General features: G+C 41.6%; 1 protein-coding gene across 4 annotated transcripts in view; it reads left to right on the forward strand.

Annotated features, from left to right (window-relative positions):
• The window catches only part of SARNP (SAP domain containing ribonucleoprotein), a 133,103-nt gene that overhangs the window by 40,512 nt on the left and 65,332 nt on the right, over nucleotides 1-27,259 (forward strand). Inside the window, exons 4-11 of one of the 4 annotated variants that reach the window (XM_075852106.1) lie at nucleotides 1,711-1,784; nucleotides 17,403-17,498; nucleotides 21,420-21,477; nucleotides 22,376-22,449; nucleotides 22,582-22,610; nucleotides 22,767-22,792; nucleotides 23,748-23,816; nucleotides 26,450-26,519. In XM_075852106.1, the coding sequence (XP_075708221.1) occupies nucleotides 1,711-1,784; nucleotides 17,403-17,498; nucleotides 21,420-21,477; nucleotides 22,376-22,449; nucleotides 22,582-22,610; nucleotides 22,767-22,792; nucleotides 23,748-23,816; nucleotides 26,450-26,519 (496 nt within the window). The remainder of the gene's footprint in view (nucleotides 1-1,710; nucleotides 1,785-17,402; nucleotides 17,499-21,419; nucleotides 21,478-22,375; nucleotides 22,450-22,581; nucleotides 22,611-22,766; nucleotides 22,793-23,747; nucleotides 23,817-26,449; nucleotides 26,520-27,259) is intronic. The other 3 variants (XM_075852105.1, XM_075852107.1, XM_075852108.1) reach the window with 3 other exon arrangements.

Consider the following 27,259-nt stretch of genomic DNA (forward strand, 5'->3'; position numbering starts at 1 on the left):
GATCTGCCCGGCCCGGCACGGATGCATAACTTTATGCAAACCGGCCGGGCAAAATGGCCGATTTTACCGGCCGACACTCGGGCTCGGGAACGACCCGGTCGTGTGAATCCCGCCTTAGGCCCCATGCACACGAACGTACTTTTTGCGGCCGCAATTCCCCCGAAAATTCACGGGGGAATTGCAGCTCCATTCATTCCTATGGGCCCATGCACACGACTGTGGTTTCCACGGTCCGTGCATGGCCCAGGAGCCTGGGCTGCAGAAAGAACGGACATGTCTTATTAGGGCCGTGTTCTGCAGTCCAGGCTCATAGGAAATAATGGACGCGTCCATGTGCACGGCCCGCGATTTTCGGGCGGCTCGCGGTTGTCACTCTGCGGCTGGTCGACCCCGAAAATCACGGCCGTGCACATGGCTATGGTTGTGTGCATGAGGCCTTACATGTGAACAATAATAGAACGGGAAAAAAAGGAATAGTCCCCAATAGTCATCCTTCTGAAGTACGATCTGTCAGGCTACATTCACACATTACGTATTTTGCTGCGGAAAACACAGGAAATTTGCAGATAAAAAAACGCACCTAATCGTGTGTTTTTTAGCGCATTGTTTTTGGTTTTTTTCCCCCCCCTTCAGCACTAGGCAGATTAAAAGCTGCACCGCAGGTCAATTTACGGGCAGAAAAATACTGCAGCGTGTACTTGAGATTTCCAGGAACCTCATTGACTATGCTGGTAGTGTATTACGCTGCGGTTTTGCCGTACGCAAATACGCGCAGCAAAATCGCACATACGCATCGTGTGCATTGACTCTTAATATTCTTCCAGGATTTACAAAACACAGGACACAAATTTCACATTAGACTTCCTAGCAATTCCAGACCACTATAGGCTAAATGCACACGTTGCGGAATTTGGTACAGAAAATCCATCAAAACCGCAGGTAAAATTTTCACCTAATAGTGCTTTTGTTTTTAATGCGCTTTTAGGTGCGGTTTTTACATTTTGATGCGGAAATAGGTGCGTTGCTATACTGCGGATTTTGGTGCGGTTTTCTTTTGTTTGTTTTTTTACAACTAGCCTGATACAATTCACAAGCGGAAACGCAAGATAAATTGACATGCTGCGGATATTAAAATACGCACCGCAGGTCAATTTACGTGTAGACAAAAAGAGCAACGTGTAGATGACTTTTCTCAATAATTTATTTTGCTGATACTATATTACGCTGCGGATTTGCCGCGCGAAAATCCGCTCGGCAAATCCGCACATAATACACATAGTTTGCAATTGGCCTTATTCCACAGAATATGCCTTTTGAACAAAAAATTAGCACAAGAATTTTAAATTCCCCCGACATGATCCTCGTGGTATGAGACATGGGTGTAAGCCCCTAACTATACTATCCACATGTTCATCCTCCTGAACACTGGTTGTGCTTTTTTCCGGACCTCCAGATAAAGTGAATATAACACATTACTCTATAATAATAATAATAATTGTATTCGGTCACGTACGGATGTATCACATAGGACTATATTTCAGGCTAGCTTAATTTTTGATAAAGCACTTTACTCTTTTATATTCTTTGATCTGTTTTTCTACCTTACCACTCATTTGTTCTTGAGGTTATTTTCTGTGTTCACAGTTAAAAGAAAAAATAATACAAAGTTAAAAAGTGCAACTCTTTTGTTTTGATTTCCTTTCGTTGTAGGAAGAAGAACAGAAGCCAGTTGAAGCTCAAGCTCCACTTAAGGAGGATGAACCTTCTGACAAACCAGAAGAAAAGTAAGTTGTCAATGAGTTTCCTCCTTGCATATTTCGGGCAAGTTTTGCTCAAACTATCTTAACAAAATGTGATCTCATCTGCAAACTGGATTTAAAGGAGTTGTCTCCGGATGGCTATTATTACACAGTGTGTCCATGTTCAAAAGTTATAATTTAAGCTTCCGTAACTTTTCAGAATATGTGTGAGGAATAACCGTATTTCTGGATGTTATGACTTGTAATCTGCATTATTTAGTAGTTTTCCCCTCTGCAGGCTGTATCTCTAAGGCTGGGTTCTCATGTAGGGTAAACGCTCCGGAAATTCAGCAGCATTTGCAGTAGCAGCAAAGTGGATGAGATGAAGAAAATTTTATGCCCACGCTGCGGGAAAAAAATATGCAGCGTAAATGTTAATAAATTGACCTGTGGCGTGGAATTTAAATCGGCAGCATGTCAATATATGCTGCGTTTTCGTTAATTTTCCAGTGCGGGCTTTCAGTGCGGGCTTTCGTCATTGGATTCAATGGGGATGCAAAACCTGCATCAGAAAACGAAGTGTTGCGGCGTATTCGCAGCTATTACGCCGCAAAAATCGCAACTACAGAAAAAGAAAAAAAAACATACATACTTACCCAGAAGTCTGTTTCTTCATCCAGTCTGTCCTCCTGGGATGACGCTGCATCCCATATGACCGCCGCTGCAGCGGTCACATGGGTTGCAGCAGCATTATCCAGGGAGGCCGGACCGGACTGCACAGGAGGGATGCATCGCCATAACCACGACCTAGGTAAGTATAATAATTTTTTACCGCTTCTTTACACATTCGTACAGAATGTACTGCGGGTTCCAGGTCGGATACGCTGCACAGTTTTTATGCAGCGTATCCGACCTGTGGGAACCCGGCTTAAAGAGGCTCTGTCACTAATGAGCATAAATCTAATACTGTGCATAACTTGCTCAAAATTGATTGTTTTTCAAAATAAAAAACCACTTATCTACATTACAGCGCCAATCACTTTATGTAGGAGATAGGGCACTTCTAATGTGGTGATAGAGCCTCTTTAATTCTCATTTGTCTCCGAGCTAGTAGGCTGCCTAAGAGATCATGTCTTCTATAAATTGCACACAGAGAAGAGGAGAATCCCGCTCTCCTCTTCTCTGTGTGCAATGTATAGAAGTTGCTGCAGTATGGAGGATTATACAGCAGTAATGAGCAGTGTACCTGAGAATCCAACACTGGGGTGAGAAATAACCCTTACCAGCAGCTGCTTTACATCTGTCTGTATTTTTTCACTCTGCTCCACCCTCCTCCATAGACTTTTGTATAGGCAGCGTGTCTGTCTCTCTGCTCAGTCCTCCTGCTCCCCTTCCCCTCTCCATTGACTTCTATTGGCAGGCAGTGAAGAGACACACCCCCACTTTCTGCAGTTTCTTCAATTCTGCTCTATAGCTAGGGATGCATTTTTCTTGACAACAGTTGGTGGACAGCCGATTACGAGAAGGGAGACACCTAGTAGCAGTAACTTCACACTGAAATTGCATGAATAAAACAACAACATTTTAACAGTAAGTAAACTACAAAGTTGATCTGTAAGAGGTATATTATTAGATTAGCTTAAGTTAGTGTACATTTAAAGAGGCTCTGTCACCAGATTCTCAAATCCCTATCTCCTATTGCATGTGATCGGTGCTGCAATGTAGAGAACAGTAACGTGTGTTTTTTTAAAAAAAAACTTTCATTTTTGGCCAAGTTATGAGCTATTATATATATATATATATATATATATATATATATATATATATATATGCAAATTATATTTGAAATGGACAACTGGGCGTGTTTTTTTTCGTACGTCCAACTGGGCGTGTATTGTGTTTTTAACTGGGCGTGTTTACTTGTTTTACTAACTGGGCGTTGTGAATAGAAGTGTATGATGCTGACGAATCAGTGACCAGTCAGCATCATGCACTCCTCTCCATTCATTTACACAGCAGCATCGTTCTTACTAGAATGATGTGCAGCCACATACACAGACATTAAAGAGGCTCTGTCACAAGATTTTGCAACCCCTATCTGCTATTGCAGCAGATAGGCGCTGCAACAGTAACGTTTTTATTTTTAAAAAACTAGCATTTTTGGCCAAGTTATGACCATTTTTGTAGTTATGCAAATGAGGCTTGCAAAAGTCCAAGTGTTTAAAAGTAAAAGTCCAAGTGGGCGTGTATTATGTGCGTACATCGGGGCGTTTTTAATACTTTTACTAGCTGGGCGCTCTGATGACAAGTATCATCCACTTCTCTTCAGAACGCCCAGCTTCTGGCAGTGCAGACACAGCCGTGTTCTCGAGAGATCACGCTGTGACGTCACTCACAGGTCCTGCATCGTGTCAGACGAGCGAGGACACCGGCACCAGAGGCTTCAGTTGATTCTGCAGCAGCATCAGCGTTTGCAGGTAAGTAGCTACATCGACTTACCTGCTAACGCCGATGCTGCTGCAGAATCAACTGAAGCCTCTGGTGCCGGTGTCCTCGCTCGTCTGACACGATGCAGGACCTGTGAGTGACGTCACAGCGTGATCTCTCGAGAACACGGCTGTGTCTGCACTGCCAGAAGCTGGGCGTTCTGAAGAGAAGTGGATGATACTTCTCATCAGAGCGCCCAGCTAGTAAAAGTATTAAAAACGCCCCGATGTACGCACATAATACACGCCCACTTGGACTTTTACTTTTAAACACACCCACTTGGACTTTTGCAAGCCTCATTTGCATAACTACAAAAATGGTCATAACTTGGCCAAAAATGCTCGTTTTTTAAAAATAAAAACGTTACTGTAATCTACATTGCAGCGCCTATCTGCTGCAATAGCAGATAGGGGTTGCAAAATCTGGTGACAGAGCCTCTTTAACGTTAATCAAGTGTCCCGATAATGAATACACATGACCTCCAGCCTGGACGTCATGTGTATTCAGAATACTGACACTTCTGAATCTTTTCTGTGAGATTCCAGCAAGCCACGTGTAATCTCGCGAGATTTCGTTTCCCTTGCTGGAAATCTCACAGAAAAGATTCAGAAGTGTCAGGATTCTGAATACACATGACGTCCAGGCTGGAGGTCATGTGTATTCATTATCAGGACACTTGTGTATGTGGCTGCTCATCGTTCTAGTAAGAACACTATGTGCTGTGTAAATGAATGGAGAGGAGTGCATGATGCTGACTGGTCACTAATTTGTCAGCATCATACACTTCTATTCACAACGCCCAGTTAGTAAAATAAGTAAACACGCCCAGTTAAAAACACAATACACGCCCAGTTGGACATACGAAAAAAAACACGCCCAGTTGTCCATTTAAAACATAATTTGCATATATATAAAATAGCTCATAACTTGGCCAAAAATGAACGTTTTTTTTAAAAAAAAACACACGTTACTGTTCTCTACATTCCAGCGCCGATCACATGCAATAGGAGATAGGGGTTTGAGAATCTGGTGACAGAGCCTCTTTAAATGTACACTAACTTTCTAATCTAATAATATACCTCTTACAGATCAACTTTGTAGTTTACTTACTGTTAAAATGTTGTTGTTTTATTCATGCAATTTCAGTGTGAATTTGAGAATCTGGTGACAGAGCCTCTTTTAATCAAACTTTTTTCAGTTGGCTAATACGGTACCAAAATATATGTTCTTTGTAACGACTCACTCAGATATATTTATGCTACGTTCATCTCCAATATGACACTTCCTGGTAAGTGGGTGGGCAGAGCAGAGCGGCTTCAGAGCTGTCAGAAGAGTATACCTACACAAGCTTCTTGGACTGCTGTACTGCACTGTTTTTCCAATATATGCCTACATATATATATATATATACATATTAGTATTCAGGACTGTTAGGCTGGGTTCCCACATAGCATAAACGCTACGGAAATCCTGCAGCATTTACAGTAGCAGCAAAGTGAATGAGATGTAGAAAATCTCATGCCCACTCTGCAGAAAGAAAAACGCACAAAAGTCATGCGGCAAGTGTTTTGCTGTGCGTTTTTCAATTCCGCAGCATGTCCGTTTATGCTGCATGTTGTGTGGAGATGCTGCGTTTTTGGCCCATAGACTTCAATGGGAATCAGAAATTCAGCAACTTATTTATGTTGCGGTTTTTACAGCGTTTACACAGAGGAAAAAAACACTGGAAGTCTGCAGGTGCACATATACTTTGCTATAACCAATGTTTAACACTAAATCCGCAGGTAAAACCGTTGCGGGAAAAAATGCAGCAATATGTGCACGAAAAATGCACTATTTGGTGCAGATTTCTGTGAGCGATTTATCAGCGTTTTTCTAGAGATTCTGCTGCAGAAAATCTGCAGCGTATTTTGTGTCTGGGAACATACCCTTAGGCCTCATGCACACTTCCGCCACAGTTTTCACGGCCGTTCATGGTACTGTCCAAGGTGCTGAAAGAGTTAATGGGCTGCACTAATCGGCGGTAACTCTTTCAGCACCCTGGACAGTACCATGCTCGGCACACGGAAAATAAAATTTGAATGTAATAAAATAAATAATAATAATACATTTCATACTTCCTTTCCTCCTGTCCGGCCTCAAGCGATGACGTTTCATCCATGTCGCCGCTGCAGCCAATCACAGGCTGTAGTGGCGGTCAGCACGTCAGGATGACGTCAGAAGGCCGTCCTCCAGGGATGACTCTTCATCCCACGTGACCGCCTCTGCAGCCAATCACCGGCTGCAGCGGCCTCTGCAGCCAATCACAGGCTGCCGCGTCAGAAAGGAAGGCCGGACTGGAGGAAGAAGAGGGACTCGTCACCAAGACAACAACCGGGTACGTATGAACTGATTTTTATTTTATTTTTAATCAGCAGCCTCTTTTCTCTATCAGTGATTGATAGGGACAAGTGGCTGCCGATTAGTGTAATATTTGTTATGTTTTTCTGCCCGCCCGGTGGTTGCTAGGCAACGGCTCCGTCATACACGGATGGCACACGGACGCCTTCCGTGTGCCTTCGGTTTTTTTGACAGCCCCATTGACTTGCATGGGCCTCACAGTCACAGAATCCCGGACTAAAGTAGGACATGCTCTGCTTTGGATTGGAACGGAGCAACGGGACCGTCAAAAAAAAACTGAAGTGTGCATGGCCCCATTGAAATGAATGGGTCAGTGTGCTAGCCGTCAGAAAAACGGCTGGCACCCTGAAGGAAAAAACTGAAGTGGGCATGGGGCCTTAGGGTGTTGTACTCAGACTCTCTGCACTTCCAGCAAGAAAGAAATACTACCCAGGCTAGTGCAGAGAGGTTTTGCTGTTTAGGGGAAAGAAGATGTAAATGCTTGAGTGTTTAATAAGAGAGAGAAGCTTCTCTCAAAGCCGTCCTGCTCCTATCTGTTATTATAGAGCAGCTGACAGATTAAGTTACACTGCTGCACAAGGGCTCGGAGCCGTATATTACAAGCAGGTAGGGAGTGGGAGCGTTTGTCAAGGAATAGCCAAGACACGGCTGTTCTGTTTGTGCCTGCAGGACGTAACTAATGACTACAGGTTCTTACAGTGAGTGGCCTTTTGACATAATATTTGCCAATACCTATTTTGCCATTAATTGGCTGTAATTACATATATTTAGGAAGATTTATAGGTATGGAACATAAGCAAAGAGTATTGTCTGGTGAGACAACTCCTTTAATGTTGCATATGTATTTTAGGTTTGTGATATCTTTGAAAATAATGGCTAATGCTTCTTACTTCAACACCGTTCTCCCTATGGTCACGAGATTCCTTTCCTAGCCACATGCTGTTCTGAACATTAGGGATTTTAGAGTGATAAATGCCCATGCTTGCAGATGTTTACATTTTGGTTATTTGCTGTATCGGCCTATAGTCCCATGTTTGGATTTAACAAGTGGTTCATGTTGAACCATTTCTTTTATGTATCGGAATTGGATTATTGGCAATGCCAGGCTAAACTGTTCACTTCGCAATTGAGGTCCTATTTTCATTGTGTGAGAGAGCAGCAGTAAGGTCTCCTGGTCCCATATAGGTACTGAGAGAGCAGAAGGACTATCATGATGGCTGTCGGCATATTACAACATCCCCTCTACACTCTTTTGACAGAATACTGATCGTGTGCTATAAATGGTGCCGATGTTCTGTACCTCAGGGTAGAGGCAGGTAACTAGATTTTTGTCATGGTCGTGCTTCCTTATAAAGCCTCCGTCTTTATACAGCTGTATAGGATTGGCCACCTAGAAATCCTCTCCAGGCAAACCATCCTGTCATGTGTAAAACTAGATGATATCATTTACACCCTACTTGTAAATATCCACGAGTGGAGAGACAGCCAACTTTATGGCATACCGAAACATGCCATGCTTCTACCTCCCACCCCCATGGATGACCTGTTGGCTTCCCCTCTAGATGTCAGGTTGAAGGTCGGTGGTATGAATATAGTCTTTTGTGGCAATATGTTTACATTCCTAAAGCTTTTTACTACGGTGTCCAACCTTTCGCACTTCTATAAATGGATGGTTATCAGTTGTTTCCATTTGAGATGATAAAACGGGCACGAAAACCACAATCTCTAAACTGCAGTTAAAGTGAATAGGACGCCTGCTTCATGCTGCCCTCTTTGAGAGCCGCATGGCCATGACTGACACTGATTTCAGCTGTGTATCATTTGTGTGAATATTGTGTCTCGGGTAAATGTAGAGTTTATTAGTTGCAATATCCTGCAAGCGTATTCAAGAGCTGTGGGATCCCCTGCCCAAATGCTGTTGGTTGACCGCTTTATCCTTCTCCACAGTGGTAGGGAGCTGGCGAACTACATTATATTCACAAATACATGACATACAGCTGAAATCGTTGTCTGTCACTGCTTGGAGAGGGCAGCATAAAGTAGGCGACAAACTTTCTTTAAGAGTATCTTTGTGCAGGCTAAAAATATTCCTTCTTTACATTGCAAGAACTGGAAGTAGCACATAAAATACATAAATTATACAGATGCAATGGAAACATTGTAATGTATAAGAGATGCATCTCTTACCCCTGGTCTGTGCAAAGTTCTTTAACTCTACAGATTATTCTTCTTAAAATGGTTGATGACATATTCTTGGGGAAATAATATTTTATCAATGTGTGATTTGTGAGGATTCTTCTGCTAGGACCCCGACAATTACAAGAGTATCACTCTCGTCTAGTTCTCTGTCTCCTGTTGCAACTTTGCCTCAGTGGTCAAACCCCAAAAGTCACACATTGATGATCTAGTGATAGGCCATCAATGTGAAGTCTGACAACCCCTTTAGCCCTACACAAATTGAAAAAAGTAAATGTAAACTCCATCAGTGACTGAGCAGGCATGTAGTCATCATCCAGACGCCCTACTTGTGTTCCATCATATGTAGCCTTTCATTCTGCTTACTGAACAGCAAAAAGAAGTGAAGTGCCACAGCTTTGTAATCTGGTACAAGCTTTTCTGCAATAGTTTGTATAATGTTGACTTGACATTGTGACCCACAATTGCAATGTGTTATTTCAGACGTTTTGACTTGCACGTGTTTGTTTTTCATTATAAACTTTTCCATCAAAGGGGTTTTACTATCTTGGACAGGATAGGCCATATATGTACAATACTTGTGCGTCTCCCCTCTGAGACCCGTACTGGTCTATAACGGGACCCTCTGCCCCGTCCTACCTATTCTTTGTCTAGGTGCCCTCCAATCACTGACTGAGGATGTGGTCGGACTTACGGAAACAGTGTAACTACGCTGTTTTCATTACTCCCATGAAAGTGAATGGGCGTTCCGGAAAAAGAATGCCACAGCAAGCTACGCGGTTTTCTGTAGCTCCCGAGTTCGGGAAACGGCATAGCTCGCCATGCTGTGCTCATTACGTAACTACCATTACATACTTCCAACCATCTCATCAGTCAGTGGCTCGAGAGCAAGAGATCTCTCCATATCTCTATCATGATATTGAGAGATATATATATATATATATATATATATATATATATATATATATATATATATATATATATATATAGCGCGCTCTCCAAAATACAAGACAGCACTCCAATTGTAGTGAAAAATAGGATCACTTTTATCACCACCTGCGACGTTTCAGCCCTACTCCATGGGGCCTTTCTCAAGCTGGAGTGTGCTGTTTTTTTGGTTTTTTTTGGGACACTGGTCGTGTGTCTAAACAGGAACTTTTGCACCCTACACTGAAGGAACGGTGCTGCTTTTTTCTTTGTTTTATTCATATATATATATATATATATATATATATATCTATATATATATATATATATCTCTTTCTCTCGCGCGCTCTTTCTTTCGCGCGCTCTTTCTCTCGCTCCCCCCCATATATATTAATGGTTTATATGAAATGAGAACCAACACAAACTTTTTGTGTAAAACTCAAATATGAACTTTATTGTTAAACATCGTCAAAAAATACACTAGAGCATACAGCCTTCACAAAAAGAGAGGGAGTCAGAAAAGCCACTGTAGATTAAATGGATATACAGACTTGGTCAGGGTCTTTCATGACTGGCATATAATAATTTATATTGTGATGTACGAACAATCTATATGAATCTTAGTAGTCATAAACAATAATCAAGAACACAAGTATGAATACATAGTATAATGAACAAATGTGTGTAGTTAATCCTAAATAGGAACTACATACATGGATTACACAGTGATCTATTTCCAGCATTTTTTTCCTTTTAATGTTGATGATTATGGCTAACAGTTAATGAAAACCCCAAATTTAGTATCTGAGAAAAATAGAATATTATATAAGCCACATTTAAAAAATTATTTTTAATACCGAAATGTTGTCCTACTGAAAAGTATGTACAGTATATGCCCTCAATACTTGGTCGGGGCTCCTTACACATGAATTACTGCATCAATGCGGCGTGGCATGGAGGCGATCAGCCGGTGGCACTGCTGAGGTATTATGGAAGCCCAGGTTGCTTTAATAGCGGCCTTCAGCTCGTCTGCATTGTTGGGTCTGGTGTCATCTTCCTCTTGACAATACCCTATAGATTCTCTATGGGGTTTAGGTCATTCGAGTTTGCTGGCCAATCAAGCACAGTGATAGTGTGGTTATTAAACCAGGTATTGGTACTTTTGGCAGTGTGGGCAGGTGCCAAGTCCTGCTGGAAAATGAAATCAGCATCTCCATAAAGCTTGTCAGCAGTGGGAAGCATAAAGTGCTATAAAATTTACTGGTAGACGGCTGCGTTGACTGTGGACTTGATATAACACAGTGGACCAACACCAGCAGGTGACATGGCCCCCCAAACCATCACTGACTGTGGAGACTTCACACTGGACCGCAAGTAACTTGGATTGACTCCTCTTCCTCCATTACTTTCATCAGCAAACCGGACTTTGGACACGGAGCAGCAGACCAGTCTTTGTAAAGGCTTAGGAAACCTCTGCAGGTGCTTTGTGTTGATTAGAGTCACACCAGGAGTCTGCAATCTTCAACTTTTACCCAATATTCTAATTTTCGGAGAGACTAAATTTGGTGTTTTCATTAATTTTTAGCCATAATCTTCAACATTAAATGAAAAAAAATGTTTGAAATAGATCACTCTGTGTGTAATGAATCTATATAATATGAGTTTCACTTTTTGAATTGAATTACTGAAATAAACTTTTTGAAGATATTCCAATTCATTGAGACGTGTGTGTGTGTGTGTGTGTGTGTGTGTGTGTGTGTGTGTGTGTGTGTGTGTGTGTGTGTGTGTGTGTGTGTGTGTGTGTATGTATCTCTATCTATAGTATGTGTACTAGAATGACGATTGGGTGGAAGTTGCACTTTTCTGTGTGTCCTCAGATAAACTTTCTTAAGCTACAGATGTTTGCCCTGTCTTTCTATGTTTTATTTGTATGAAAAGGGCTTAGCTCCTGCAGCAGGGTATCTACCTAACAATTCTTTTTACCCTTTATTCTGCCCCTTTTCATGAGGCCGTTTCCCATGCAGATTACAAAAGATCTTTTCAGATAAACTTTCATCGTAATCTGCTCTAATGTGTATTCTGATGTCACTAAGGGAGGATTAGCTGACATGCAAATTCAGGTTTTGTGCTTTTTATATCTAGGAGTAAAATACTGGCTCATAATGTGTTGTATACAGATAAATGAAGACGTGCATCACGCTATGCATTATTAAAAAATCTGTTAAATATTTCACTTGAGGGCTCCCAGAGTTCTTCAGGGTTTTGCTATAGAATTCTATTAAAATGAAAATGAATAGCCAAGTTGAAGGGAACTATTTGCCACACAAGATGGCAATCTACACAGTGCAGATGTTCTTAACTGGCCCGATGCCTCCAGCTGTGTGCGTGCAGAAGCTGCCCAGAGATGGCTTTAACATCTGTGCTGTCACCACTGAGTCTTAAGCTGGGCTGTCATTACAGAAAAGGCCAACCAGCTGTTGTCATTGTTTTTGTAGCCCCACTACCATGACCGTGCGGAATGACCCGTATTTGTGCCACCAGTTGTGAAGAAAGGTTAAGCCTTTTTTTTAAAAATGTTTTCAAAGTGCAAAAAAGAATTTTGAACAGCTCTATATAGTCCATGTATGACCCTCCTAGGGTCACTGTAAGGCTGAACAGGGGGTTAGAGATGATTGTGACAAGTTGTGTTCTTAACTTCTTCTCTTGCTCCCCCACTTTTCAATAAGAGCTGCTCCCGGAGAGTTACTTTGGTGTTCTATTAAAACCTATAACCATAGCTTTTAAATGATACCAGAATCAAAGTTCTATATGAATGTCCATGACAGTATAAGTGGAATTCTGGCCACCTTGCAGCAGATAAGATCTGCATCGTGGGCACATTGCTCTAAGCTGGGCATACACTAGAGATTTAGGTTGTCCAAAAAGGCCAATTGAGAGCATTTCAAGTCTCTGCCTTTTTATAAATCTTTGTCCAAAACGACAACCTTCACAGACCAACCATGAATGTCAAGTTTCTCAGAAAACGGCCATCTGAAATGCCTAATGTATGGCCAGCTTTAACCACTTAGATGCAGTTATTTTGGGCTTTGAGGATGCAGTGGGTTTTTTTCCGTTTTCCCAGCACTGCATTCCATGGGCCATAACCTAATTTTTCCGTCGACGTAGCCATAGGAGGGCTTGTTCTTTGCGGGACGTTTTCTTTTTTTTTTTTATTATTATTTTTTATTTTCAACGCTACCATTGTGAGGTACATATAATGTATATAACTTTTTATTTGATTTTATGTAATTAAGATAGAAAAAAACCCAGCTATTGGTTTTTGGGTTTCGTTTTCACGGCATCACTTAAAAATTACATGTTAACTTTTACTCTGTGTTGTTCCGATTACAGCAACACAAGTTATATAGCGTTTTTTTGTTTTTCACTACTATTGCAAAATAATAGCACGTTTCATTGAAAAGTTGTTTGCTGCATTTCAAGTCATAAATTGTTTAATATTTCTCTCAATATAGCTGTATGTAGGCTTGTTTTTTTTGCAAAGGGGGTCATATTTTTTTAATGCAATTCTTTTGTGATACACATAATTTATTGATCCACTTTCAGCATAAAAGCAATTTCGCCCATTGTTGACTTTTATTAGATGGGTTGTTAGAATATGTAGAACACTTTCTTTTTTTCCTGATAAACATTATTAAATGTTACCTTTTTGTTTTTGTCCCACTAGGGGACTTCAAATGCGATCTTCTGATCGCGTATATAATGCTTTGGTATAACCAGTATCTCATAGCATTATTGCCTGCAAAACTGACAAGCAATCTATTAAGCCGTGCCTTAAACACTGCCTAATAGGCATATAGCCATGGCAAGCCTGAGGGCATTTGTTGAGCCCCCTGTTGCCATTGGCGTCTTGCGATTGTCACGGGGCACAGATGGGGTGGAAGAGCTATCTCCCTAATTCTGTAGCCACTTAGATAAGGGGTCAAACATTCCCAGGATCGGAGGTAGCTCCAATCCCTGCCGTTGCAGCAGAATGTCCGCTGTATATTACAGCTGGCACTCGCTGCAGATGGCGCAGGCACAGCTCCTGTGCCATCCACTGGGCATCCCATTTCACCCTGTTGTGTTTTTATTGCACACCCAGACCCTTTTTTTTTTGTAAAGAACTCGGTGTATTGTCCGCAACAGATTTAATTGTGACAGCGTATTACAGTAGCGGCAGAGTGGATGGGATTTGAACAAATCTCATCCACATGCTGCAGAAAAAAATCCACCAAAAAAACGTTCAGTTTTTTCTTAAATTCTATGGTGAGGTAATACCCGCAACAAACCAAGTGTTTTGAGATTTGTGCGCGGAAAAAAAAAAAAAATCACATCGGGGGGAAAAACAACTTTTTGGTTTCAAATTAATAATCTTAACAGCCACCCAGTTTTCCGTCGTCCTAGCCATGGGCTCTTCTATTCTCCATTCAGGCTAGCCTCCTTGGTTGACATTTCCTCCCATGTGACTACTGCAGCCAATCACAGGCTGCAGCAGGCTGTACCATCATCCCAGGAGACCGGGCTGCACAAAGAAGAGAGGGACGCGTTGCTATGAGAAACGGGGTAAGTATTTTTTTTTTAAGCCGTTTTTCAGCAGCAGAGATTCCGCTCAAGAATTTGCTCGATATTTTGGTGCTATTTATTGGCCGGAATTCCCTGCGAATATGCTGTGTCCTTTCTTACGTTTTCACCTACAGAAATTAATATTTTCTTGAGGCAGATTTGTGTAAAAATAACTTTATGGTTTCACCTGTACTTTTACGCAGTGTACCCGCCCTTTGAGAACGTATCCTGATGCCTAAGCTTTACAAGTGATTTTTAGTAACACATTTAAATAAATAAATAAAAAAAAAATTATGTATTAAAGGGAGGGCGCTCCCTCTCATCCAACTGACACCCGGCGATAAGATCGTCGAGTGTCTGTTTCTCCGATGGCAGCCGGGGGCTTAATAAAGGCCCCCAGGTATGCCTGCTAGATCATGCACGACGCATGACCTAGCAGATGCCTGTCCGTTTTACACAGATTGGCAGAATACACGGCAATACAGAAGTATTGCAGTGGTATTATAAATGCGATCTGAGCATCAGATCACGATCATAGGAAAGTCCCCTAGTGGGACTAGTAAAAAAGTTTAATAAAAACTGAAAAAAAGAAAACCCCACTTTTCCCCCATACAAATTGCTTTATTATTAACAAACAAAATAAAGTAATAAAGTTACACATATTTGGTATCGCCGCGTCCGTAACGAACCCCAACTATAAACTTATTACATCATTTAAACCACACGGTGAACGTCGTAAAAAATAAAATTAAAAACCATGCAAAAATTGCTGTTTTCTTTTGAGTCCAGCCTTAAAAAAAAAAAGTGATAAGTGATCAAAAAGTCGCATCTACTCCAAAATGGTACCGATAAAAACTACAAGTCGTCCCACAAAAAAAAAGCCCTCATACAACCGCATCGGTGAAAAAATAAAAATGTTACGGCTCTTCAAATATGGAGACACAAAAACAAATAATTTTGAAAAAAAAAGTTTTCACTGTGTAAAAGTAGTAAAACATACAAAATCTATACAAATTTGGTATCGCTGCAATCGTAACAACCCGCTGAATAAAGTTAGTGTTATTTATGCCACACGGTAAACAGCGTAAATTTAGGACTTAAAAAAGTGTGGCGAAATCGCTGGTTTTTTTTCTATTCCCCCCCCCCCCAAAAAAAAATTAATAAAAGTTAATCAATAAATAATTTGTACCCCAAAATGGTTCTATTAAAAAATACAACTTGTCCTGCAAAAAAACAAGACCTTATACAGCTATGTCGACGCAAAAATAAAAAGTGTATAGCTCTTTGAATGAGACGATGGAAAAACGTAAAAAATGGCTTGGTCATTAACGTCTAAAATAGGCTGGTCATTAAGGGGTTAAGGTAAATTTAAGTAAACACATCCAATACTCCACAATTAAAGGGGTATTCCCATTTCTCACCTCTGGGACCTGCACCTACCTCTAGAATGGGGCCCTCTGACACCCGTCCTACCTGCTGTTTCTGGCCACTGGCTTATGAGGTGGATGGGTTTTCTGTTTTTCTATGCGGTTTACGAAACTCCAATAGAAGTGAATGGCAGTTAGAGAAACCGCGTAGCTCGCTGTGCTACTCTGTTTCTGGAACACCCATCCACTTCTATGGGTGTTGCAGAAACAGCATATCAAAACACGCTTGGCTGTTTACGAAAATCAGTCAGTGGCCAGCGATAGCAGGTAGGACCAGGGGTAAGGCGGGCCAAGTTACAGAGCTAGAACCCGCATCTACCCGACATTTATGGTATAACCTGTGGATATGCCATAAATGTCCAAGATGGGAAATCCCTTTTGATTTAGTTTCCCGTTATAAAAAAGAGAGTAAGAACTGCAGCATTTAGAAAATGTGAATAATAAAAGATATGATAATATAATTTACATTACGAAAGAATTACTTATAAAATATGATTATAAATATAATAATTAATCAATTTATATCTAAGCATTGTTATAAAAAGGGTTCATGCCCCTTACTGCAATTTCTGTGCAGATCAATAGAAAAATCTTGTTATAAAGGTGATTCTTTTTTTCCATTCTCCAGCAGATGGCAGTATACACTTACTCTTTCTAAATTGCATTAGTCAATAAAACGATGTCGCTTTCTGTACATGTATCCTTCAAGCCCTTCATATGTAAGCAGGTTAAAAGCTGTGCACAGATATAATTAAAATGCCTTCATGTTATTTTTCGCTTAGAAAACTTTCATCGTGAGGACCAGAAAATCGTATCTAGACTTGTAGTTCTATAGGTTTAATCACATTCTATAGTCCTTTACTTCTCTTATTAAGTGGCATTTCTGTGATATCGGTGCAAAAGTTTTTGTCAATATGTAAATAAATCCTTAGAGCCTTAAAGGGATTGTCCGAGACAACATCATATTTTCAAAAACACCTTTAATGCATGTAATTTATAAATCTAAATACCTTTTGTAATATACTTACATTTTCCAAAGTGGCCCGGTTTCCAGATCCTGCCGTGGGGAACTTGACGGGTGACATCTCTCTGCACTGGCTCTGCCGCTTTGTTGATCTTGAATTCTTTGCTGGGTATACGACACGTCACTTGTCACGTGGTGTATATCGGCTTGTTCTGCTTCACAGTCCGTAACGCGCATGCGCTGTCCCTGCTGTTCGCGCGGTCCCTGCTGTTCTCGAGATGACAGCAGGGGCCGCGCATGCGCGTTCCAACAGAACAAGCCGATATACACCACGTCACAGGTCACGTGTCGTATACCCGGAAGAGAATTCAAGATCAACAAAGCGGCAGAGAGTGACGTCACCCGTCAAGTTCCCCACGGCAGCCTCTGGAAACGGGGCCACTTTGGAAAATGTAAGTATATTACAAAAGGTATTTACATTTATAAATTGCATGCATTAAAGTTTTTTTTTTAAAATATGATGGTGTCTCGGACAACCCCTTTTAACTTTTTAGAAATGAGCACTTGGTTATCTAGATTTTGCGAATCTACGGCGTAGAATTACCTGGATTACTTTCTCCTAGCAAATTGTAAATAGCTGATTTTCAAACCTGTCCTTAGGTCTCAACATCAACAAATGTGTAGCTCACCTTCCGGGGGCAGAGGTGAAGAAACTCTGTCCCAGCAGTCTCCTCTACCATTTGCTTCTATAAAAAGGTAAAATATGTGGCTACTTCATAGGGGCAAGTAAAGTGTGTTTTGGGACAAAGTATGTCAGTAACTTAGATTGCCCTAAAGACCTGCTTCGTATAAGATAACCCCTAACCAGCTTCACCTGCTAAACCTCTTCTGTGAGGTGTTTTTTTTGGTTTTAGTCCCCCCCCCCCCCCTCTTTCAGGTTGTTGTAGGGAAATTATTATTCTAATAAAAAACTGCATGTGTTGGGTCATATTGCAAGTGCTTAGAGATTTAGTTTTACTATTTCTTAACTTGTTTGAGGAAGTGTCATGGCCTTAACAAGCACGTTATTGCTGCTTTCATTCTCTGCACTTTTCACGGTATAAGCAATGATACTTCCAGCTTTACAGGTGATTGAGCTGGGAATGTGATGGACAACATCAAGAAGACGTACATGGTGGTCTCATTGTAGAATTGTTTGCAGTGGGCATATTGTTCTGTGACCTAATGTTACATTGACCAAACTAGGGACATAAAAAAAATTGCATGTTTACGCCTTTTGATGAGCCCTAAAACATACAGCAAGTATTGACTTCTCTGGGGTGTGTGGAATGGCACGTCCTGTCCTCTGACCCCACTGTGCTTCCTGTGAAAGTTGTTAAACCTTTTACTGCCCCATGGGAAAACCTCTTCCAGGATTTGGGAACAAAAGCATAGCAGCGTTCCCCCTGAGCAAGCACCTCTGTCTTTATGGGGCTCTTAAGATCCGCACTTTATGGGAGAATTTTTTTTTTAAGGCTGACACCACTTGACTTTCTTTTCCCTTTTAAAGCCTGGGAACTTCCTAGAAGGAAAATGTTCTCGTACCATGGCCATAGGGAAGTGTGATGCTTTCATCCCCGACTTTAAATAGAGATATATTGCCCATTAAACTTGTTTCTTCTGGGAACACTATACAGCTTATTTATGAAAACTAGTACAAACTAGTACTTCAATTTCTAATTGACAGATGGAATCTATTTGGTACGATTTGTCTGAAATAGGCCCAGTTGTGCTCCCAAATATGCTCAATGTTTATATACATAGAGGAGAATGATCCTCAACGACTGCCCACCGTCTTTTGATGACAGGCGGTGCAGGAGCTTAGTCTACAGCGACGTCTTATGGTGTTGCTGTAGAAGAGGCTGATGAGCGCTCATCGTCGCTGTAACGAACAGCTCCTGATCGTAGAGCAGCCTGCTGAATACAGCTGGGGTTGGAAAACATTCGGACCCCATCTGTCTAATCCTTTGATCGCCGTGGTCCGTGACTACGGCAAGATCAAAGGGAACTCCCCGCTATGATCTAGTCATCGGAAACCCGGTGACGTGATCAAACACCGGGGAATCCCTTTGCAGTCAGCCCTGGGGACCTACAAAGGACCCCAGGCCTGTCTGTCCAGTAAGCCTTCTGTTTGGACACACTATGTGCTGCCCTAACAGCAACCTGTGTCATAGTGACACAGTATGATGTATTCGCATACAGGAGTATGCTAATACATTACAAGTAAAAAATAAAGTTATCCCTTAATGGGATTAAAAAAAAGTACCAAAGAATAATAAATAATAAAAAAGTCATCATTATTTTGCATAAAATATACTTTATTGCCCCTACACTAAATAAAAACAAAAAACCTACACATATTACATATCTAAACTACTGTAATAACCTGAAGAATTAGGCTGGGTTCACACGACCTATTTTCAGGCGTAATGGAGGCGTTTTACGCCTCGAATTACGCCTGAAAACCCGGTTCCAATACGTCGGCAAACATCTGCGCATTCATTTCAATGGGTTTGCCGATGTACTGTGCAGACGACCTGTCATTTTACGCGTCACTGTCAAAAGACGACGCGTAAAATAACAGCGTCGTCAAAGAAGTGCAGGACACTTCTTGGGATGTAATTGGAGCCGTTTTTCATTGAATCCAAATTATGTCCGTAAAAGACACCCCGCAAAACGTGAGTACGAGCAATTACGTCTGCAATTCAGGAGCTGTATTCTCCTGAAAACAGCTCCATAATTTCAGACGTAAATTCAGTTCTCGTGTGCACATACCCTTAATCTAACGCGTTATTTAGCGTGAAACGTGAACAGAATAAAATATAAACATGAAAAACTATGATGAGAATCGCTTTTTTCTTATATTCACGCCGTACAAATATTATTTTTTCTACCGCCAAACCTATGAAAAAAAATAATACAATTTCTCCCGCATAAAACAAGGCCTCATACGGCCACATCAATGAAAAAAGTTATGGCTGTTGAAATGCAGAGGTAAAAGCTGAAAAATTTACCTGGTGATGAAGACCTTTTCAGGCCCGGTCATTAAGGGGTTAAATACCCATCATGGGCCCAGATGCTGATGACTAATAGGGTGGCCTATACTCCATCTGGTCTGTCAAAATCTGCATGTGTTGCCTGTCATCTTGCTAGAGTTAACAAATCATGTAATATGCTCGGTTTTCCTTTTACATTTTATTAAAAAGTCTTGATCTATGTTTGTAGAGTAAATGGTGAAACCATTTAAGGGGAGTTCACACGGAGTTTGACTAGTTTTTTTTACGCGGATATCGTGTCGGAAAACGAGCCAAAAAACGGCCGAAAATACCTCCCAATGATTTCAATGGGAGGCGGAGGCGTTTTTCCCCCGAGCGGAAAAAACGGCTCACGGGAAAAAGAAGGGACATGCCCTATATTCGGCCGTTTACGCTTCTGACCTCCCATTGACATCAATGGGAGGCAGAAGAAGCGCATTTCGCTGCGTTTTTTTTCTTTACCAAGAACTTTATTAGAAGATAAAACTGCATATAAAACATCTCACAAAATTTCAAAAGTTTGCACGCAGTGCAATAAATTCAAACTGTAGAAAATGTTACATAGGCATATGAACAATGGTAGGAGGTGGCCCCCCAAACATCCAAATCAAAAGGAAGTAAATAATAAGATCTAATGGTAACCGTACCATAACCACAGCAAAAGTAGTGCAATATTTAGGGAAGCCAGACCCAGAAGTGAGTAGTAATGACCTGTTTAAGTGTGAATTCAACACAAAGTTACATAAACACAAGACAACAAAGGGAAACACAAACGGACAAAAGCACACACAATTTTCGAAATGAGCGTTCAAAAGAGGCCATCCAACCAGAGAGGCAAGTCAGCACCAATCCGGACCATACTGACCACGTTTGAACAAAGATCTCGGATTTACCCCGATCAGCAGACATCAATTCCTCCATTCTCATAATCCCATTCATTTCCGTTACCCATTCCTGTAAAGAAGGCACAGTACTAGACTTCCAATGACGTGGGATGACAGTACTAGCTGCAGTCAGAAAATGCTTAAAGACACCCTTTTTGGGGTGTGGGAGTGAACCAGGAATCATGGAAAGCAAGCCAATCGAAGCCGAGGTAGGAACGTCTGTGTCAAAAAGCTTATTCCCAAGATCAAAAATTTTTTCCCAAAAGGGACGGAGCTTAGGGCAATCCGACCAAATGTGCAACATAGTTCCAGGAGCCTCCCCACACCTCCAACAATCGGCAGACCCATCAGGAAATATCATATGTAAAAAGGAATTTGCTGCGTTTTTTTGCCCGCGGCGCTCAATGGCCCCGAAAATCGTCGTGCAGGCAGAGGAAAATCTGTCTCAAAATTCCAAACGGAATTTTGAGGCAGATTTTCCCCTACTGCAAAAAACTCTGTGTGAACCCAGCCTTAAAAGGTAGTCAATATATATGTTCAACTTGCATTATTGTTTGGGAAAGACAATTGCATGTTTTGTAGTAATTGTTACCTTAGTACAAATTTATGAAAATGAACATAAAAAGTATAGTCGTTACTGTTTTATATACCACTTTTATATTGTAAGCATCTGCTAATCTCAATGTTTACACACTTTTTTTTTTTTTTTTTTTTTACAGAGAAGAAGAAACTGAGAAGAAGTTGGTGAAAATTACTGGTGCAGTTCCTCAGACTGATGTAAGAAATTGTTATGGAATTCATAAACGATGCCATGCCAGAAAGCCAAGAAGGGTGCATTATTTCTTGCATGCTGTTATAAAAGAGTTTACGTCTGGGTTCACACTGAGTTTTTTTTGCAGGAGGAAAATCGGCCTCAAAATTCTGTTTGGAATTTTGAGGCAGATTTTGCTCTGCCTGCACGCGCTTTTTGCCCGCGGGCAAAAAAGCCATGAAATATGCTTTATCTGCCACCCATTGATGTCAAGGGGAGGTCAGAAGCATAAACGCCCGAAGATGGGGCATGTCCCTTTTTCCCGCGAGCCGGTTTTTCCGCTCGCGTGGAAAAAATGCCCCCGCCTCCCATTGAAATCAATGGGAGGCATTTTTGACACGTTTTCCGATGCGGTTTCCGCATCAAAAAACTCTGTCTGAACTGGACTGGCCCTTATGGTTTAATAATTCTATAAACTTGTTTGTTTTTAATGTAAAGATTGATATACTACCTAGCTAAATAGAGCACATTTTATTGATATACTTTTGTTTAAACTGTTGCTGGATGTTTAGAATCACCTTTTATTGATGAGTGGCTTTAGTAGTATCCTTTGTTCTATGTGAGCCGTCCAGCTAAAACGAGCAGCGTCGATCACAGTCGGAGGTGCAGAGCGCTCTGCTGAGCCATTCTGCACCTACGGTTTAGCAATGGTGTGGTTCTCTGCACGTGGACTGTCATCGATCAAAGCTTTTGCTATGTCTCTGACATTTTTACGAAAGTGCAGATACTCTTTAAACATGTTACAATTCTAGTACTCAAAAAGGGTATTTGCGAGCTAAGCAGAAGCATTGGTTATTTTTAAACAATCTCCAGTTTATATGCCCATGTATTCAAGAAAGCATAATTGTGTTTATAATGTTACAGAGACTTCAGAAAAGAGCTGAGAGGTTCAGTGTTCCCGCTAATGCAGACAGTAAGAAAGCAGCCCGTGCCATACGGTAAATATTTAAGGAGTTCTGTTTTGTGATTTATTTTTATTTTTTCCCAGAGGAGGACGGATATTTGACTGAAGGCATAATCCATATTGTAAAACTTTCATGCTAAGTCTTTTCTTCTCTTTCCATTTTAAGGTTTGGCCTTCCATCTACTGAGCAGAAAGGTGAGTGCTATGCAATAGGCACTTGGCTCCCTGACCATGGTGAAATGTATAGAGACACTATCTCCTAATAGCAAATTGTTACTATTACTGAATTTTTTATGTTGGAATATTTCATATTTAGACCTATTCAGTAACTTTATCCATTTTACGTTTTAGGCGAGACCACAGCAGTAAAAACACCGGTAAGCAGCTCCGACCCCTCCTTTTAAATAAAAAAAAGTTTATTTGTTTAAAGGGACTATCCCAGAACTGACAATGATCACCTATACACAGGATATGTGATAATTGTCCAGAACATCCATTTCTCCTCACTTTACTCACATCAGGAGGAGCTTGAATGGAGCATCAGCACGCATACTCGACCGCCACTGCATTCAAAGTTCTCCTTACTGCAAGAATGGGGTTTCTGAGCCTCCACCGTTTCTCCGCACTGCACACTCCACAGTAAGGAGGAGCTTGAATGGGAGCGGTGGTTGAGCATGGATCCGCTGCTCAAATCAACATCTGCGCTGTCCTTGGTTGTTTCCATCATTCTCATAAACTTTGACTGGAGCGGCAGCAGGCATGCTCGACCACCGATCCACTCGGCGTCAACAATGCCATCAGACAGTGAGGACGAGTGGGGGGTTCAGGACCCAAGTTTTAGCAATTGGTGAGGCAATTCTGGGACAATTGTTTTATTTTATTTTTTTCTAAATGTTTATAGTAAAGGAACAAAAAAAGTGTTAACATAAGGGCTCAATATATAATTGAATTTCCTGTCTGAAGTTTGTTGTTAATTCAGGCGATGCGGCTGGCACATTGGGTGGTACAGGTGCCGGTCATATCTCCTGGTGTCACTTCAAACTTCAGGAGACAGAGTAAATGAAATCATGGTGATCCTTAAGGCCAGTATCACAGTTTTTTTTCCAAAAGAAAGGAGACATATCAGTCTTGTCTTTATACATTTTCTCTTTCAATACACTTCTGGCTTTGGCTCCAAAAAATGTATGTATGTTTTTAGTGGAAGATTTTTCCATGCAGAACAAATTAGCTCTTCATTTAGAAATTGTCCTCACTAACACTTTTTTCACCGTACTGATCCATCTAAAAAATACACCAAATTGTATCCTGTCTAATATGGATAATTTCTTATAGGTAAATATCGAAAAACTGAAAGAGAGAGCTCAAAGATTTGGTCTCAGTGTGTCTCCTGTCACAAAGAAGGTAAATACTTTGCATACTTAAAGAGGCTCTGTCACTAGTTTATAACTTGAGAAAGTTATGATTGAGAAAGGCTCATGCTGGGGCTGAAACGTTGCACTGACAATGGGTGAATAAAATTCAATTTTTCATTTGAAACTTGTTGCTGTGGAGTGCTGCCTTCCTTTGCTTTTCTACATATGTGGGACCGGAGGTCAGGGTCCTAAGTCCTGCACCCTATGAAGTACCGTGTTTCCCTGAAAGTAAGACAGTGTCTTACTTTCTTTTTATCCCCAAAAGCCCCACTATGTCTTACTTTCGGGGTATGTCTTATATTGGAAAAAAATTGTCGAATTATTATTTATTTTTTTTCACAAACTTTATTTAACTGTTTTACATTTTTTTTTTTAGTCCCACCAGGGGACTTCACTATGCGATGTGCCGATCGCATATATAATGCTTTGGTATACTTAGTATACCGAAGCATTATTGCCTGTCAGTGTAAAACTGACAGGCAACATATTAGGTCATGCCTCCGGCATCGCCTAACAGGCAGATGCTGAAGGCAGACCTGGGGGTCTTTGTTAGACCCCCGGCTGTCATGGAAACCCGACGGCGACCCGCGATTTGTTTGCGGGGGCGCCGATCGGGTGACAGAGGGAGCTCCCCCCTCTGTCAAACACATTAAATGCCGCTGTCACTATTGACAGCGGCATTTAATGGGTTAAACTGCCGGATTCGGCGCGCGCTTCGATTCCGGCAGTTGCAGCAGGAGCCAGGCTGTGTATAACAGCCGTGCTCCTGCCGCTGATCGCGTGGGTACAGTCTCAGTACCCGCGCCATCACAGGACGGATATATCCGTCGTCCTGCGCGAACTAGCAGCTGCTGAGGACGGATATATCCGTCCTTCGGCGTTAAGGAGTTAATACTGTGTGCATTACCGTATTTTAAGCAGGAGGCGGCATTGACAAGTGCAGGGGACGGCGCGGTGACGTATGGAGACGTATGGAGAGGGGGGCGGCGCGGAAGTGGGCAGGAGGCGGCAATACCCCCGTGTTTCCCCGAAAGTAAGACATATGTCTTACTTTCGGGGTACGGCTTATATTAGCCGACCCCCCTGAAACCCCCGATACGTCTTACAATCGGGGGTGTCTTACTATCGGGGAAACACGGTATTATTAAGGCTATGAGCCTGTGAGTGCTGCTCTCCTTTGTGTTTTCTAGTTTATAACTGCCCTATCTTCTACCTAATCTAATTTAAAAAAAACGTTACTGTAATCTACATTGCAGCGCCGATCTGCTGCAATAGGAGATAGGGGTTGCAAAATCTGGTGACAGAGCCTCTTTAAGGCTGGGTTCACACGACCATGTTACGTCCGTAATGTACGGAACGTATTTCGGCCGGAAGACCCGGACCGAACACAGTGCAGGGAGCCAGGCTCCTAGCATCATAGTGATGTACGATGCTAGGAGTCCCTGCCTCGCTGCAGGACAACTGTCCCGTACTGTAATCATGATTACAGTACGGGACAGTAGTTCCACGCAGAGGCAGGGACTCCTAGCGTCGTACATCACTATGATGCTAGGAGCCCGGCTCCCTGCACTGTGTTCGGTCCGGGTCTTCCGGCCGAAATACGTTCCGTTCATTACGGACGTAACATGGTCGTGTGAACCCAGCCTAATGCCCAATTGGGCGTTTTTTTACTCTTGACCAAGTTTGGCATGGTAAAGAAAAGTGGATGACGCTGACCAATCAGCGTCATACACTTCTCTTCATTCATGTCCAGCTTAGGGCCTGTTCACATCACCGTTCATTTTCCGTTCCGGGGTTCTGTTGGAAGTTTCCATCGTGGAACCCCGCAGCGGAAAGTATAATGGAAACCACAGATTCCGTTTGCATCATCATTGATGGTGACGGAAACACTGCTAATGGCTTCCGTTTGTCACCGTTCCGGCAGGTTTCCGTTTTCCAGATGGAATCAATAGCGCAGTTGACTGCGCTATTGATTCCGTCGGAAAAACGGAAACCTGCCGGAACGGTGACAAACGGAAATCATTAGCAATGTTTCCGTCACCATTGATATTAATGATGATGCAAACGGATGCTAGGGTTTCCTTTTGACTGTCCGTTGCGGGGTTCCACGACTGAGACCTCCGACGGAACCCCGGAACGGAAAGCGAATACTGATGTGAACCGGCCCTTAATCCACAGCACAGCGTGATCTCGCGACATCACGCTGTGCTATCACTTCCATAGTTTCTTCACACAAGCAACGGGAGTATGACTTAAAATGCTCTTGTCAAAAAAAAGTTTTTTTTAAAAAAAAAACAAAAAACACAAACCCATTACTTATCTACATTAAAGTGCCTATTAGATTAGGTAGAAGATAGGGCAGTTATAAACTGCTGACAGAGCCTCTTTAAGTACCCTGACCTGTAAGGCCGCCTCACTCATTTTTTTTGTGTGTGGATCCAGCCTAAAGCAATTTTTGGTTATTACCTGTGCGAACTGCACAGGGTGTAATGAGATGTTATGTTATTTGTTAGCAGGGATGATGCATTGCATTTCACCTTAGATTTGTCATATGTCCGTTCTTCTGAAAAGGAAGTAGTCTGATATTTGTTAATCCATTTTCTCTCCCCCAACCCATTTTAGAATGTCCACATAATAAAGCAATGCTTACCTACAAATCCTTATTCCAGGACTAAATCTGAAAGTGCTCTTGGTAGGTTATCCATGAATGCCCCACCACCCCATCTTCAGTATAGCAGGTGACCTTGCCAATCTCATCAGGGATGCAGAAGGGGATTTGTTCTTTTAATCCTACTACTATAACGAGATGCTATTTGACCACTGTGTGCATGACCGTTCAACGCGGGGATTGCAGTTAAATAATTTCCGTATAGACTTTATTTTATTATTTCTGGCTTTACTAGAAGTGCAGCATTTTTGTGACCTTTAGATTCTATTGAGGGACTTCTTGCTCCTCTGCCTTAACATTGTAAACCACATGGTTACACAAACGGAAGGGGAGCCCTGCCTCGGGGTATTTACAACTTAATAGCAGCATGGTATTCCCATTTTATGTAGCATAAAATAACTTCATGTAAACATGCTATATACTTTGTTTCTTTAGTGAAGTGTTCTTCTTTTTTTATTTAATTAAACAGTCCTTCGATTTGAGCAATCCCTTGTGATGTGTGTGTATATCTGGCCCTCCCAGGTATCCGCTCATCTGTCACTTATTCATCCGATCGCCAACTTAAACAATTCCATCTCAAGCAAAATAAACTTCACACCCAAGTGTTATCCTGCAATAAGCTGCATTTATGAGGGTCCTTAACTTCTTTTGTCCTGAAGTGTGCGTGGTGTATTCACACCTCCCTGTTGCAGAGGTTATTGCTGCTTTTTAATAAATGTAAGAAACCCTCCCCTCTCATTTATGGTTCTTTTTTGGCCTTCTAT

Source organism: Rhinoderma darwinii, chromosome 2 (assembly GCF_050947455.1).
Source record: "Rhinoderma darwinii isolate aRhiDar2 chromosome 2, aRhiDar2.hap1, whole genome shotgun sequence".
NCBI classification, from domain to species: domain Eukaryota; kingdom Metazoa; phylum Chordata; class Amphibia; order Anura; family Rhinodermatidae; genus Rhinoderma; species Rhinoderma darwinii.